The 17,181-nt window shown below is 42.4% G+C and overlaps 1 protein-coding gene across 1 annotated transcript in view; it reads right to left on the bottom strand.

The window, feature by feature from the left end:
- Positions 1-16,902, bottom strand: part of BAZ1A (bromodomain adjacent to zinc finger domain 1A) — a 65,261-nt gene extending 48,359 nt beyond the window's left edge. The window contains exons 1-3 of the mRNA XM_055797768.1: positions 16,750-16,902; positions 15,909-16,058; positions 8,370-8,648 (exon numbers count right to left, since the gene is read on the bottom strand). Coding sequence (XP_055653743.1) covers positions 8,370-8,648; positions 15,909-16,021 — 392 coding nt within the window. The 5' untranslated portion in view covers positions 16,022-16,058; positions 16,750-16,902. The remainder of the gene's footprint in view (positions 1-8,369; positions 8,649-15,908; positions 16,059-16,749) is intronic.
- Between the last annotated feature and the right edge of the window lie 279 nt (positions 16,903-17,181).

Here is a 17,181-nt window from a genome sequence, read left to right as displayed (position 1 = left end):
AAATAGGGGATGGTTTGAAGAAAGAGAACTACAACACAGGACCCAAAAGTTCTAAACAAAGCCATAGGAGATATTACCAATGTAATTTTTTTAAAATACCAGTGCATATTATCAAATATCTCAAATGAAAAAACCCAACCACTTGAGATCTCCCACTAATTTCCATGAATTTTGAGTAGGGCCTATCAATTGCACCGGTGAAAGAACATAACTGATTCCAGCAATCTAAGGGCAAGAGACACCGACTGGAGACTGTGGCACAGGACATAGTTTCTCCAGAAACCCAATTCCATCAGTCTCTCTCTCTCTAGAAGAATGATTCTAGGCTGTGCTTTCAAAAGCAGCTAAACACACCTATCAGAAAACTTTTAAAGGTCAGCCTGAACCTTGCCACTTCCAGAAGAACAGTAAGGAAGCAGGAGGCTGAAGGTATACAAAAGCAAACTGCACCTGCAGCCTCAGGCTGCTGTTCCATGAGATGCAGAGATGTCTTAACAGTTCAACACCACCAAAGGGGGAAATCTTCCCTTGCGTTCCTCCTTCCAGCCACATACTTGGTGCAGCGCTTGCCTTTTGTAGATCTGGCACTCAGTACTTTTTATATTGATTGCCATTAAATTGAATTCAACTACCTGACACACACACACAAAGAAAAAAAACCCCAGACAAATTAACACGACAAAAGCTGGGTAAGTTCGTGTCACACCAGCTACTTCAGACAGTGCACTGAAGGATCTGGTGACAACTAAAGCATGTGCAAGAGGCAAATACTGGCCACAGACTAAAGCAGAGAAGGAAGGAGAAGTACTAAGACCTCCCTCATTTAGAGTCCCTGAGACACTACAATTTCTTGAGTAGCCCAGTGATTTCAGCAGTTTACCCTTCCTAACTGAAAAGTGACATCTAGGCAAGTGAACACTGGGATACTAGGAAAGTCTGTTACAGGGAAATCACACAACTAACAAGGAAGTTGGAGTGCTGGCGAGTTTGAAGCATGTACCAAGTCTTGCCCAAGACCAGCATGATTCAGGAAAACCCAGAACAAAGGCTAGTACAACTTACTTGCCAAATTTCTCCTTCATTCAGCTCAGCAACTCAAAGGCATGCACACAAACTATTACGAGTTGCATGACAAGCGGGTTATCTCCACCTACCTCTGCTGAAGCAGAACACGATTTGAGGAAGAGAAAGAGAAGCTGCACTCCACTACATGATAGACCAAAACCAGCCATCACAGGATGCCAAGCAGAAACCTCGACCCTGCAATTATTGGCACCTACACTTACATGGAGAAGTTCTTCCCAAACACTGAGTAGGCCTTTCCATCCAACCAAGGCTGGAGTTACAAGCTGTGAGAGGAGAGACCACTTCTATACTGCCCTTAGATTGAGCATTCTGCACAACAGCTTTTGATCTGGCTGGTGCTAACTACTGTGATAGAAATAATAGTCTGGCACTCTGCTATGTCCTCATTTCAAGTTAAAAAAAAAATATCCCTTGAAGGCCCAGATGAGTTATAAATGTGCCTCTGTATGCTTTATAATAAACAAGCAAAAAAACATCCCTTGGACACAGAAGGCTGTTTCAAATGGGGCAGTGGAGGACTATTGCAATACTTTGAGGCCAACCTTTAACATAAAGAAAACAATGATCAATGAGTCAGAAGCAAAAGGAAATCTAGTTTTTAAAAGACGTGCAAATCAAAGTTTTTCAAATGCCAAAATTAAAAAAGCACATCTTTTCTAACAGTATGTAAAGTTAGTTGAATACAGAAAACCCCAAAAAGAGTAATACAAGAGGCTATAGTAGCATGTACCAAGTACCACCAAAATGCTACAGCCTCATTCTGTTTTGTCAGCTTTTACGAAGTTTTTAAGAAGTAAATGTCAGGTAGAGTGCAGCAACTCATATCCCTGCCCTAACAGTTCTCATACACTTGAAAGTAATCAGCGAGGTATAAGCAAGACAAGATCTGAAGGAATAAATGACATCTTTTACTAAGCTAACTAGTACAATTTAATGTATACACAAAACAAAAGCACACGACAAGGAGACAAAATTTCACATAAGTAATGGCTTCCTAACTACAGCAAGAGCTGCTGGTTTTGAGTTTTAACATCTTCATTTGTCTGTCAAGTTACAGTCCTTTGCTAAGGACAAGAGAACCCTACATATACAGTAGCTGCATCAGCTGTCTCCTGCGGAATTAAGGACAGCACTAACAGTAACAGCAATATAAGCATAATTTTGATTGCCCAGCCTTCGGTTCATAGTATTTTACTGATTTTTAAAGAAATATATAATTATAAAACAAACCAACTAAAACCTGTACCTTTAAATTTGTGGTTATAAAAGAAGAAAGTTCACACAGAAATGAGAGCTAACAGAGATTGGCAGCATCCAAAAATAGTTGTAACAGCTGTTCAACAATCTATAAGAAAGGAGTTGGAGGTTCTCTCCCAGATTATCATCATCTCATATCATTCCATTAAACAAATACAAATATATTTATTAGTCAACAAATACAAATATATCCCAAAGGACTTCAGGGCAGTGGAAAGCGAATTCCTTAAACATGATTCTTCCAGTCCAGGAGCAGACTGATCCTTAAACAGCAATGCTGGGAGAATGCAAACTGTACTTGCTCTATGAATAGGTAAACTCTCCAGTACTGTCAGCTATGCTATTTCATATGCACCACACTAACTTCGCTACTGGAATTCAAATACACTTTGTGAAATAAAATAGGAAACTTTCTTTGTATGCAGGAACTTATGCTTAAGCCTTACCACTACAAACAAAAAAAAACAGACCACCACACAACCAAAAAACAACAAAACAAAAAAACCCCACTACACTATAACTTTTTGATTATATAGACATTGGCTCCAGTGCCTCTGCATCCATTCAGCTTTGAAGCCTATATATCAAAGGGGAAAACTGGTGGACTAGAAAATAATTTAAACTCACTGTAACTCGTTAAAATCTAAACATGGAAGACACTTCACCTTTTAGCACCCAGTGGTCTTACATTAAGTTATCCTAGCGCTCAGAAGACAACTATATAAATAAGCAAGTAACACCCTGTTGTCAGTTTGAATGAAAATGTTGGAAAACTAGCTATAACCTTATCTCTTACAAGGATCATCTTCTGCCATCCTAACTCCATATCAGCTATACATAGTCATGACCAGCAACACACTTCCTGTGCCCCAGTTAAGACTTACAGAGATGAAAACAGTATACAAATCTTTTAATTGGCCTAATGCAGTCGTTAATCCACTACAAACAATCCTAAAGCACTGGGACACCAGCCAAACAATTGGTGAGTTAAAAAAAGATGTTTCACTTACAGACAAGGTTGTTTTGTGATTATTTATGTTTCCTACAACCTGGCAATGGTCAACATCAATATTCAGAGTGGAGAATGGATGTTAACCTATACCTAATGTATGACCAGATGCAGCAATCTTCCTAACAGAGAATTTCATCTACTACTTCTGCAAGTAGGTTCATTTTAGAAACACTATGTTCTCTTAAAGCATTCTGGCATTGCTTGCTCACAGACATTAGGGAAGTATTCTTTTGCAGTGGTGTCATCTAGTGGTCAAATCAAATGAAAAAAGATAATCATTGTTTATATCTGCCATATTCTGTATGATTTCTTCCTTATAAGAAGGTTGCCTTTAAGCAACCTATTTTATTCTGCAGGTTGTTGACTTTTTAATTAGGTTTTGTACCAACTGATTGACAACTGGTTGCCCTCCATCCTCCATGGGGAAGGGGATGCATCATCACACAAGCTATTTTTAAGGGCAGAGGAGGAAGAGCTGAAGAGCTAGTAGAGTTGTCCAACCTAAAATCTCAGATCTCTTCCCTCAAGTCATACTGCAAGCTTACAAATTAACTAATTATCAGATTGCTCCCTTGTATACCCCAATAAAGACAGCCATTATTACTTGTGATAGCACCCAGACTCAGAACACTGATGATAAACCACAATTGGTTGTTTACACGTGCTTTAATTTAATTTGTTGGAAGAAAAAACTAGATTTTTTTTTTTTGTTAAAAAAAAAAGCACACTGCTGACCTCAAGCAGAAAAGCACAAGTCCAACAGCTGAACAAGTTAGGCTGATGATAGTTTTATTTGGTGTGTCTGAGGCATTCACTGAGGTTATTCCAGGTAAGCTTTCACACCACACAGTTTTATTTTTCAGGTAACTGACTTCAGATTCCAAGATCATAGAATTGTTTAGGTTGGAAAAGATCATCAAGTCCAACCATTTCACAAGTTTTAAATACCAATAATACAACACAGTACTAAACCAGCAACAAATGGACAGGCTACTGCAAAAGATGCTATTCCTTGCAGAAAAACAAAAGGCCAAGCAGTACATTACAGTTTTTAAACTTTCAGTTCTGAAATGCAAATATAGGAAGTAATTCCAGTGATGTGGCCAACATCTTTTCCTGTGCTTCCATAAAGTGTGAGCTAAAACATTAGCTGCTTATTTTACATCTTAACTGACCATGGTTAACGTGAAATATTGCTCTGATTTTTTCCCCCAACAAAATCTCAAAACATTTCCATGCTTTTTTCAATAAATTACTTTCCATAAATAGCAATGTGACATTCTAAACAACAGTACTTACAGCATCGGCTGTTTTCAATTCCTTGGCAATTCAAACTTAAACTTAATTTGAGATTAGGTTTGCTGTCTATATCATGTTTTTGACCAGTGTTTCAATTAACATTGTCTTCTATGAAGGCAGTACTAGGAAAATGTTTTTACACAAGTAAATTTAACTGTTCTTTAACTGGGAATTCAAGCACCTCATGTTTCAAAGCTACCACTTTGGAGAAAAGTCAGCCCCAGTTTGGCCAGAAAAGCTGGACACATACAAACCAAAAAAAGCTGACTATTTTTAATCAATACATCATCTGAAATGAATTAAAGAGCAAGCAGAATTATCTCCTTGTTGCTTCTACTAGATTACCAAACTGCACACATAATTTTCAGAGTGTGCCTGAAAAAGCCACTTCATGGCACTGCGGGGCTTTCTCTGCAATTTCTTTCTGGTTGATAAGGGCTGTTAAGACAACAGACATACCAAAACAACAGAAAGACAAGAGTATCTCCCAAACTCTTGGAGTTCCTCCTACCAGACCTCAGCAACAAGGTGGAAGCAGCCAAATTCAAAACTGAGCAGCACAACAAAAGACTAGCAATCAGAAGAGCCTGACAGGGACATAAGACCAGAAAAAGCAACTGGGCATCAGATTCTGCAACAATCAGAACAGACTGGTTGGGATACAAGAACCACCCATCTCAAAAAAATCACCTTCTGCCTAGCCTCTGCACAAATCACTTGCCCTCTTACTCTTTCTAGATCATCTTCCCATTGCTTACAGTACTATAGACTACTTCACGTGCTCAAGATAAAAAACATTTACATGTTTACATGCTAATCTTTCTAGTGTTTGGCTTCCCTTCCATTTACTTTGTGCAAAAGCTAGAAAGCTGCACCAAAGCAATCTATCCTACAAGAATATTACATGTGCAAGGTTAGGTGTTACAAAATATCAATATTTAAATTGCTTGAGCAACCCTCAGTTACACATGCATTAAGTTGTAGGCTTCCCATTAAATAATGCATGGAGCTCAGATAACAAATGATCCTGCTGACATAGCACGTACAAAAACTTCATACATAAATGCAGTGGAAGAGTTTACACTTCACACCACCACAACACAACTGGGTTATCATGCTCTGCCAAATTCTGTTGGTCTCATTGAATGCTATTACACTATAGGTGGACGGTAATCATTTTTGCTAGAAAAGATCACAAAAATGTAGCTGCACGTGACAAACGTGCAAATCGCTCTGTTGAACAGCTGTGTTATTTACAAGTAACATGAGCGGGTATACTTAATCCCCAATAGAGTACTTCAAAATACAGGTCAAAGTCAGCTGTAAATTGGGCAGAAGAGTAACTATACTTCACCTCCTTCCACTTTGTATGCTTTAATTATGTATCTCTAAGTATTAAAATCCCCCTGCATTACCATGTTATTTGCACTGTTTTAGTATTAGAAGTCTGAGCTATCTCTCTGCTATAAATTTGTCTAGAATATCAATAGCATACAATCAGCTAAGGCAAAATTTTCATGCTTCATTTTACCAGACACAAGGTTATACTTACGTAGTTGCAAACATACTATCTCTAGCAGGTTATTTTTTTATGGAAATAGATTTTATCTGAACCTTTTGAATGGTATCTAGCCCGCCCCAAATGCTTAAGAAGTTTAGCTTATATCCTATTAATATACTGATCTGTGAAAGAAACACAAAATTGTTAGATATGTATCTCAACACAACTCTGAATAACCAAGACGACTGAATTAAATGCTGGTAAAAAAAATGATAGTGCTATCTTCATGAGGTAGAATCATATCACAACTTTATCTGAACAGAATTTAGCTTACATGGTAAGTAGAAATAATTGTTAGGGCAAACTTAAAACAGATTTATGACCGTCTAAAAAGACGAGTGAAAAGGATTCTGAATTTCAAAAGAAAAAGAAACAAGACAGACTTGCATTTATCACATATATAAGCCTACATTTCATTTAAGCTTTGACAATGTAGCATGCACATACATAAATATTTTAGCAAAGGTTTTAGAAAAGTAACAAAGGCAGGAAAGTTGTTCTTGGGGGGGGGGGGGGGGGGGGGGAAACATTCTTCTGAAGTATTCTTTTTGCTGTTAGTTTGGAAACTGACAGTATCTTTCAAAGGCAGAAAACAAAGGCATTTCATCCAGTAAATGAAAACCAACACCTGAACTGCACTGACAATTCATAATATTAAGGTTTCTAGTCAAAGCAGAGGAAGAAAACCCCACATCTTATTCTTTAAGCAAAGTGACCATAATACTAATTGCAACCTGAGTCTAGTCATTAGACAAGTATAAAAATGAGAAACATGGAAAACGAACTTTGGATATAGGTTTTCTATAGAGAAAGCAGCAACTCTACTGAAGTTGTTCTTGTCCTGGCTTTGTGACTGGGACTTTGCTGGTTGAAAGGAATAGAGTAGGGAGGAGATGGAAAGCTTTTTTATTAAGCACTGACCTTATATACATACCCATACAGATTTCCTTACAACTTATCTCCTGCAGCACATAAACAGATGTTTCTTCCTGGTGTAGTACAAAGTTTGCCTTAAATAAGGTCTGGATCAGCCACTAAAGAAACACCTCACACCAAGTAACTATGCTCTCCAATGACAGTTTTGAACCAGCCCACTCCCATCATGCAACATACACCAGATTATGCACAGACACCTCAGGCTACCCACAGAAGCCCTGTCTACTCTGCAGTGTAAGCTGGCACCTTCCTTCTGAATAAACAAAATAAAGCAAACCCACAAACTAACAACAAAAAACCCAACAGGTGACCGACCCCACAAGGGCTGTAGCGCACATTCTGCACACGTTCCCATTTTAAACCTCAGTTAGGTGAAATGGCAAACTTACTTAGACAAAACACAGACCTTTCCCAGTTCTCTCCCACAAGCTGCTTTAAAGACAGACTCAAGCTAGCTATGTGTTGTAAACCAGCTTATTTATACTACAGAGCATATGTACCAATAATATGAGAAAGAAAGCATCTGAAGCTCAAAACTCTTCCAAGTTTTTAATCAGTCTAAGATAACGGTAAAAACACTTGCAACATGCATACATCAGTATGAATAAGCATGACACTAACTCAGTGGGGAAAAAACCCATCACACTAAACCCCAGATAATTAACTATTGCAAACATTTTACAATTCCCAATTTCTCCAAGAATGAAGTCACAATTTTTCCAACTACCTAAAAAGCAAAAATCCAACTTACATTGATTCTTTAAGCTTTCAACACTTCACCCATTCTAAGTACACAAAACACCATGTGATGAATTACATTCTACGTGATTCCTCAAAACTTTCATATGATTTTTAAGTCACAGCTTCCCCTAGTTTCTCATTAAATCGCATTCTACAAACCACCAGCCTTTCTCACACCAGGGGGCTGACATGCCTTTGCAAATCCACAAAAAAAACTGTAGTGTCAAGACTCAAGAGAGCTGTCCTGCCTCCACAGCCGCTTCTAAACTAAGGAAAGAGATACCAAGCCCAGCAATACAATCCCTCTCTTAACTAAAGTAGGAAGGAGCAGTAACAGTATCACTAGCTTAAGCATCACAACTCACTTCAGTTGTGTTTGATGGAGTTTATTTTCCCGATTTTTAGTTTAAAAAAGCAGACACAAAAACCATTCACACCAAACAAACAAATACATAATTTGTTTTTAAATATACTTACCTTGCACCATTACTTCTAACTACTTCCACTGTTTCACCAACAAAATACCGATCCTTGACATAAGCAAAGATTTCATCACAGATTTCATGAAGTCGGGAGCGATGGGTAAGGGTGGCCAAGTAGAGAACTGGAATGATGAGTGCCTCTGGAAAACTTTGAAGATTATGTCTGGCTTTCTTCTCCGATTCCAGTGCTTCCTGATATGTCAGTCCTGGTTTCCCTGTGACAGCACAGCTCCACACAAGGCTGTTGCACAGAATGGTGCGTTCAAAAAAATCACTGAAAAGGAAGGCGGGAGGCGGGGGGGGGGGGGAGAGAAAGAAAATGGTTGAGTTCTGACTAACTTTTTCAGTTTGCTCACAATTAGTACAGCAGTGAATTCCTTTTACAAGCCTGAAATGCAGAAGCAGCTCTACTCCCATACAGGCTATAGATAATCAAGGGTTATTTAAAACTTTTAGCAATTTACCATGCCATAGCTATTGTAAAACCAAAGTTTCCTCTCACTACAGACTACAGTAACAGCATCAAGACCTAAAAGTCCTGCAAACAAATATTCACATATAAGAAGCCTTATACATAAGAACAATCACACTGAGTTTAATAGGTGTCATATCCTCCTCACATCCCCCACGTTTCCACAAATATTTGCCAAGAGGAGGGTGTAAAAACTGTACAAACATAAAATAACCCTAAGATCACAGAAACATGTTGCAACTTGAGTAAGTTTCAGCATTTGAGTGCCCTAGCTCACAAATGAAAAGATGGGAGAGGTAAAGAATTAATGTCAAGTACATCTCTAAATAGTTTTTATTCCTTCACTGTTTGCATTGCTCTCAGTAAAAGCATTAAACTATTTTTTCCTACAGATTCTTCTCCTCCCTTGATCCGCTAGTAAATACCGATTCTCCTCCTTCCCTGTATTTCCTATTAATGATAAAATCACATTGTTATTGCTTGCTTACTAGTTATTACATTGGAATCAAGAAAGCAGCACTTTCACTAGTATGTGTCAATTTTTGACAGGTATCAGAAAAACAGTGGTTTGTTAAAACACTTTCTAGATGAAGTAGATTATGTAGCTACTCACAAAACCATGTTAAAACATATCATATACTATGGGCAGTGATTGGACAGCAGAGCAATCTCTCAATATGCCCCACTTCAGATAAGGATTTTTATTTTCTTTCCTTTAAAAATCTTAAAAGAGTAGTATTGATGAGTATGGAACACACAACACAACAACTTGAGTTTTATTTTGCCTTGTATCAGTTCAACATAGCTATTTCAAAGCAGACACAGTACTTTCTGAACACTGCACGCTACACCAGAAACCTGAAGTTTCAGCCTTTAAAAAAAACCCCTTACACTGCACAGTGTTCCCATTTTCAAAAGGATACAACTATTCAAATAATTTCTAGTAATGGTGTTAGAGAATTGGACAGTTCACACTTCTGAGAGGGTTTTTTTTGCAGGCTCCCTGGAAACTCAGGTTGGTAAATGTGCATCAGAGACTGATCCAGGTGACAATGTTCACTGCAGATGGACAGATGAACCACAATATTTTGTAAATGAAAATTCCAGACTGAGGACAATGGAGAGTCCTGGCTCATATAATCCTTTCTGTATGACCACAAGATTCCTCCGAGTGTGAGAGAGATGCTCTAGGAAGAACATCAGTTGTAAGAAGGGGAAAAGGACAGAAGAGGAAGAAACATATTATCTGAATAATATTTAATGGCTACAAAAATTCAGATTTTTAAGTTACCTGCATCTACTTAAAATATTTGATAGTACATGGGTCTAACACTCATAAGTAATAAGCAATAATGTGGGTTTGCTTACTCTAAACAAGAAAAGGAGAAGAACAAAAGAGAGAATGACAGAAATTAATTCAATATATGAAGAACGGATGGCTGTCAGTCATTCTTTGTGCATAGGACAGTATTTTTTTTTTTGCTGTCAACCATAGTGAAACACTATCTTTAAGGTGTAAAATAGTTACTTAAGCATTTTAAAGAATATATTAGACAAATCTGTGGGGGTTTTTGTTTGTTTTGGGTTTTTTTTAAGGTGATGGAATACATAAAACATTATCTCTTCAGGTCTCTTCCTGCCCTACATTTCAATACTTCTGTATTAGATTCACAAGAATTTTTAGCAGTCTTACTGACTTCAATGGATAAAGAAATGTTTACTCAAATCTTCATGCAGCTGTGTCTCTACATGTATTTTTGTGTCTCACTTACCGAAGAGGTTCTCGATAATCATCTTTAGCTAGGAAAGAGAAAACCACCCTAAGAGTTATTGTAAAACGTACAAGAAAATAATTTTCAAAAATTATGAAAGTAAAAAGGAAAAAAATGGGGGGCAGGGGGAGCAGACAGGGAGGAAAAGGCTGAGGTTGATGCTGACAGTGTCCCTTTAAGAGCTGCTGTTATTCTTTGTGAGGGGACACCAGGCAGTCATACTATTTAAAGCAACAGCATTGAACTTACAGGAACAAAACAAAAAAACCCAAAACCAACCCACCAAACACAAAACCCTCTCTAAAATTTTTTAATCCATGATTATTACAAATGCAAATTTCTAAGATTACTTTAACTGAAACATGTTTGAGGAAAACATGTTTCAATTTACATACAAGAGTAGTTTGTGTATCTAGTTTCATTCTCCCTCATTTCTTCTTTTGTTTTGTGCGGATTTTCCCCCCATGAACTTACGAGGGAAGAAAAAAAATTTACGTGAAAAAATTTACATTTGCGTTTGAAAGCATTATTTGTCTTTAGCTAGCCATTACCTATAGCACATCAAAACCATCTGTGGCTTAGTCTGTTAACACAGTTTTATTGCGATGTTTTAACGATCTCACTTTAACTTGGTTTAGAGGGAGGAGAAAACAAAATCCCAACAGTATAGCAATACATGTTATTTGTAGGACTCTCCATCCCTGTATCTCTCTGGTACACATCAGTTATCACAAAAAGGTTTACAAAGAGCAGACACAACAGCTACCAAACCTAGAGAATGGCAGCAGCAGCGACACCCCTTCTCTTTAAGTAATGCACTTGATCATATTCTACATTCAACTTAAATTCACAACAGTAAGTGTATCTGCTGCTAAGTTACATATGAAATCTTATCCACATCTTTATCTAGGCTAGGGTATGACAGTCTCTGGGGCTTCCTCGCTGGTTCAAGATCTCTGTAACTCTTGACAACATTGAGAAGGAAGTTCATACAAAACACATCCACAGAGCTCACTCGCATGGTCCCAATCTGCCTGCGAGAAGTCAAACAGGACTGCAGCACTCTGGTGAAGATGTCCACATCAGGTCAGCTACTTGAGCAGCAGGGACTAAAAAAAGGAGCTCGTTAATGATGACTTCTCAGCTGGATGTCTTTCTTCATTTACATCATATAGTTAGTTTTCCATGCAAGGTAAGGTAAACAGCTAAATAAATTATCAGCAAATCATTGAGAAGTAGTTTAATATGGCTACTTGGTAGGTATGTGATCAGAGGCAGTTCATTAACAGAAGCTAGAAATAAATTACTTGCAATCTCTGCGCTGACTGCACTTGTAATGGATATAAAAATCCAGACTAGAAGTGACAGATGCCTTTTTTTTTGAACTAACCGAGTATTCCCATCGAGTCCAAGAGCTACTGTATTTTTATTGTGTTCCAGGAACATGCTTATTTCACACTATTTACTTTCATTCATCTTCTTAGCATATATTAAAAACAGGTTGGGTGTGTGTGGTTTTTTAAATAGAAGAATTCTATATTGGAGAATGACATTACTTTCTCATATTTTACAAGTAAGTAAAATTTGAGAGGAAAAATGAAAAAACAAATCTATGGAATGGCTAATTTTTTAATAACTCATTTTTAATCCTGAAGCCGTTATGAGCCTCTAATACATAATCTATTTAGTCTATGGTAGGAGGGTAATCACAGAAGACCAACTCTGCCATTCTGGATCACAAAAGTGTTTTTATACTCTACCTCATCTCCAGAAGAGGTCAAGAATACATATTAAAAAATAATGCACAAAAGAAACAAAACTGAGACATCTATTCCTTAATATTTACAGGCTAATTACGCATTAAGCAATGTATTTCAAGTAATGAGTTTCTCTTCAACAAAACATATTTAACTAAGGACACTTTAAAAAGCCTTTTGAACAGACCTCTCTTTGACTGAAACCAAGACAGGCCAATCTATAAAGAAGTTTCAGTAAGTTTTGAAGATGCAAAACTGACTCTTCCCCCACTGTGTCTTAGAAAGAGGAACATTCCTACCACTGTATCTATACTACTCATCATTTTCTTTTTCAAGCTGTCTCCACAAGCAAGACTTCCCATACTTTAATAGCAGCTTTCACTGCACATCTATATCAGCTATTAACTTTCACAGACAAGGTGTCAAAAACTGGTGGTAACATCCCACCGGTTTAATGTGTTTCTCATGCATCCCATGCATCTTGTGCACCCTCGCACTTGCTCTTCCTGCTCCTACTATGTCTCCAGAGACTCTTACTGTTGGTCTGTCCCTCTAACTAGAAGTACAGCCAAGCATGAAGAACATCAGTTCCCCCAGTCCCTGTTACTCCTGATAAATACAATCAAACACTGCCACCTCACTGCACCCCTTCTTAAAGGGTTACAAAATTGTGTGATGGTATTTCAGATTAAAGAGGAAATACGTCCTTAACGAGAAAGTCACTTTACAAAATACTAGTCTTGCCAAATTCTCCTTGTGTTAGCGTAATGACTTCTTACATAGAGAAGAATACTACTAATGTACTGTTTGTATTAATCTCTGCTAAAGCTGCCATGGGCATGAAAGAAACTTTTCAACACGAAGTTTGTGCTCTGTAAAAAAAAAAAAACAAACCAACAACAAACAAAGAAACCTACAAAAAAAAACAAGAAAAAAGCCAAACAACTTAAGTCTCAACCCTTTGTTGTCCATATAGTTGAGGAAGAGGGTGAATTCAGGTTACCATATCTATACAACCCACTTATCTACTCAGACTAATTTTCAAATTCTCCCCTCAAAAAATTTAAGTTGCTATTGCAAAAGCAGATTCAGAGAAGTCTGATTTAGACAATGGTTTTCTTTCATGAAACAGCTAATACAGTTTTTTTTTTAAAAAAGTGGGCCCTCCCTATCCCTACTAATCTAACTGTCCTTGCTTAGGCAAAGAAATGAGAAATGATGTTTTCAGAAGACATTAGCCATTTGAAGAATCACTTTGCCACCAGGAGAGACAAGAATGAGCACCTTTAAAACTTGCTTAAAGACAACCCTATGTTCTCCATTAGATTATGCCACAAACAACTAACATTAATCTAAACTTACTCATCTGTGCCAGAACACCTTGCTAAGTACAAAAATACTAAACTTTTCAATCCAAAGCATCAATTTTACCCAACCTAACAAAAAAGAGACTTCTGGTTTTGAATTAAAATTAACATATTTGAGAATAATTTTGAGAATTAGAAAACAGAGAAAAAAAACGAACCCCCAAAAAAGCCCACCCGACATACACAAGAAACAAGCACAGGAGAGTTTTCTGCAGTCTTCCCAAATACCACATTCCCTGACCTCTGAGGTAACCACCCCCTGACATTTCTAGGGATCGCCTGTGTGAATGCAAGTCTAAATTTATCCCTTAATTTGTCACCTTTGGTTAAATACAGAATTTGGTCTTTCATACTTTTTCTTACTGTCAACATCATTGCAGTGTAAATAAGCCTGTCAGAGTACTCAAAATATTCACCTTTGAGAGCAAAAGATGTTTTAAAAGGATGCTTTTCATGCTGAAATTCTAGCAAGAGTACACGTACCCGAAATGTATTTCAGTGCAGTGTCAACAAATACATGAGAGTCATCTAATTACGTGATAATAATAATTGTAACCAGAAAAGCAGCTTTTAAAATACTGGAAGCTGGGGGAGGGTGACTTAATTCCTATAGAAACAGAAGGCTGTCAGCTCTTGCTTGTTAGGTTCTTATACACCCTATAATGAAAACACTCCTTACAAAACTTCCAACAACATATTCAACACCCCCCCTTCTCCCCCAGAACCGATCGTCCAGGAAACGCAAAGCATTACCCTTCAAAGTTACCTAATCCAGCTTCTCTACAATTTTATTAGGTGAAGTGCATTTGAGTAAGAAAAACAAGTCTAAACACGAAAAAGATTAAGGTGTGCTCTAATTTCATATGCTGCAAACGAAAACTATTTCAGATTTAATCTCACCAGTCTGCACGTCTTAAAAAAAAAAAAAAAAAAAAGAACACAAAAAAAACCCCCAAACCAAAATGACCGCTTGGCTGTGGGGCCATCCTGCAGGCGGGGGGGTGCTGGATGGGACCGGGGGTGCAAGCACGGACGGTTACCGGCTTTTGAAAAACGGCACCGTCGGTCCATTGTTCTTACCGGTGATAAAGTACGCGGCAGCAAGTTCGGACCTACCCGTACAATACGTTATCAACGGTTAACGGCAATTTCGTAATTTCCACTGGTCTTTTTACACACGGAGAAGGAAAAAAATATAGAAAAAAGGAAGGGACGGCAAGAGAGAGAAAAAACCTCACTGGAGAGGGAGACCCTGCGGACACAGGTGTGCCCCTCGGGTGTACCGGCCGGTGGTGCCGCCCGGCGGGGAGGGGAGGGGATGACCGGGCGGCGGGACCCCGCCGGACAGGTGCAGCGACCCCCGCGCCGGGGCCGCGCTTCCCCCCGCCGCAGGCCGAGCTACCGGGCGGCAGGGCCCGCCGGCCATTTCCAACCGGGTCAGCCGGCGGCTCCCCGCGGAGGCGGGGCGAGCGCGGCCCTGGGCGGCGCGGCCGCTCGGCCCGGCAACAAGGGGTTAACGGCGGCGGGAGCCGGCCGGGGAGCCGGGCCGAGCCCGGCGGGCTGCGCCGGCGGCGCCCCCTGCCTGGCCGGTACCACAACAAAAGGGCGGCCGGCACATGCCGAGCCGGGCGGCCCCGCTGCCCAGCGGCGCCGGCTCAACCAGGGCCCGGCGCGGCCCCTTCCGCGGGGCGGCCTAGTGCCGTCCGCCGCCGACACGCGGCTGCCGACGGGGGCGGGGGGAGAGCCGGGCCCCGGCAGCCGCTCAATACCGCCCGCCGCCTCCCACACGGGCAACTTTCACTTCCCCGACGGGGGCGACACAGCGGAGGGAGCGGGGGGGGGTATGTGTGAGGAAGGAGCCGGCCCCCCGCTCCCACCGCGAAGCGAGGGGCCGCGGGATACCCTGGCCGAGGAGGGGCAGGGATTCCCCCTGCCCCGGGCGAGAGATCCGCCCTCTCCCCCCACCCCCTCGGGAGGGCACGGGCTCGGCGCCAGCGCCACCCCCCCCCCCCGGCCGGGCTCCCCGCGGTGCTGCCGGGGAATCCCCTCCCCTGCCGCCCGCCCAGGTGTCAGCCGTTCGGGGGTTAAACCGCTGCTGCCCGCTGCCGGAAGGCGAGGGGGGGTCAGGGCGGACAGAGGGACGCGGACACGGGGGTTGTCTCTTACTCGTAGTCCCTGAAGATCTCGTTAGTGACCCTGCAGTAGAAAACGCGCTCGTCCGGCCGAAGGTCGGCGGGGGGCTTCTCCCTCACGAAGGGCTTTCGGTGCAGCAGCGGCATCGCCCCGCTCCGCGCTCTCTTCCTGCCCCAGGACCAGCTTCGAGGGGGAGGGAAAAAAATTAAAAAAAAAAAAAAATACGGAGGGAGGGAGTAAGCGAGTGCGGGCAGCGCCCCCCCTCCCCGGGCCGGGGAGGAGGGAGCGGGCCCGGCGTGTCCCTCCTCCCGGGGAGCCGGAGAAGGAGCGGGAGAAAGCGGCGGCGGCCTTTTGTGTGGCTGACGCGCCGCTGCCTGCCTGGAACTGCGCGCGGAGCGAGCGGCGGATCCTTCCTCCCGCCTCCGCCTCCCTCTGCCTCACAATGGGGCCATGACGCCGAGCGCCGGGCGGGGGCGGCGCCCCCCCGCCCCAGCCGCGCAACGTGCTCCGCTCGGGGATACCCCGGCCGCCGCCGCGCTTTGTCTGCTCAGGCTCCCCTGCCCCCGGGTCACCCCCTTCCCCCGCCTCTGACCCACACACGCCGGGCCGGACAGCAACTTCCACTCCCCCGCCTCCTCCTCCTCCTTCTCCTCCCCGCAAAGCAAACACCCAGGAGGGGCAGCGCCGACCACTTCCCTCCCTGCTTCCCTTCCTGCCGGGACGCTGCCTAATGGGGGTCCTCGCCCTGCCCTTCCCGCCCCGCGCCGCCCCCCGGCCCGGCCCGGCCCGGCCGCCGCGGGACAGCGCGGCCGCGGCGCGGGGGCTGCCGGCCCTCCGGCCTGCCGCTGCGGGGGCTCCCTCCCCTCCTGCCCACCTGGTGCGGCCGCAGGCTGCCCTCGCCGCTGGGCCGGTGCGCAGCGCGGTCCCCCTCGCCGCGTTTATTCCCTTTCCTCTGCCCCCCCCCGGCTCCTGGGAAGTTTTTGATCTACTTCTTCAAGCCCTCAATCAGGAAGAGCTGCGGGGAGGAGCCTTTCCCCGCTCTCCCCTACATCTTTATTGGCCGCTCGGTGCCTTCCAGCGTGTGTCACACAGGAAGACAGCGAGCTACATTATTAATTAATGGCTGAGAGGGCGCATCCTCCATTTTTGAATTATCAGCAAGAGATCTCCGGTGCGGGGGGTGGGCCCAGGCCGGCTGGCCGCGGCCGGGAAGGCGGCTCTTTCCGCTCGGCGCTGCCGGCCGGGCCGGGGTGCGGGCGGCACGGCAGGGCAGGGCACGGCACGGCGGCCGAGCCTGCAGCGTGCG

This window comes from Falco peregrinus, chromosome 1 (genome assembly GCF_023634155.1).
Source record: "Falco peregrinus isolate bFalPer1 chromosome 1, bFalPer1.pri, whole genome shotgun sequence".
Lineage (NCBI taxonomy): Eukaryota > Metazoa > Chordata > Aves > Falconiformes > Falconidae > Falco > Falco peregrinus.
The sequence above is the reverse complement of the archived record's forward strand: the minus strand, read 5'-3'. Positions and strand labels throughout refer to the sequence as shown.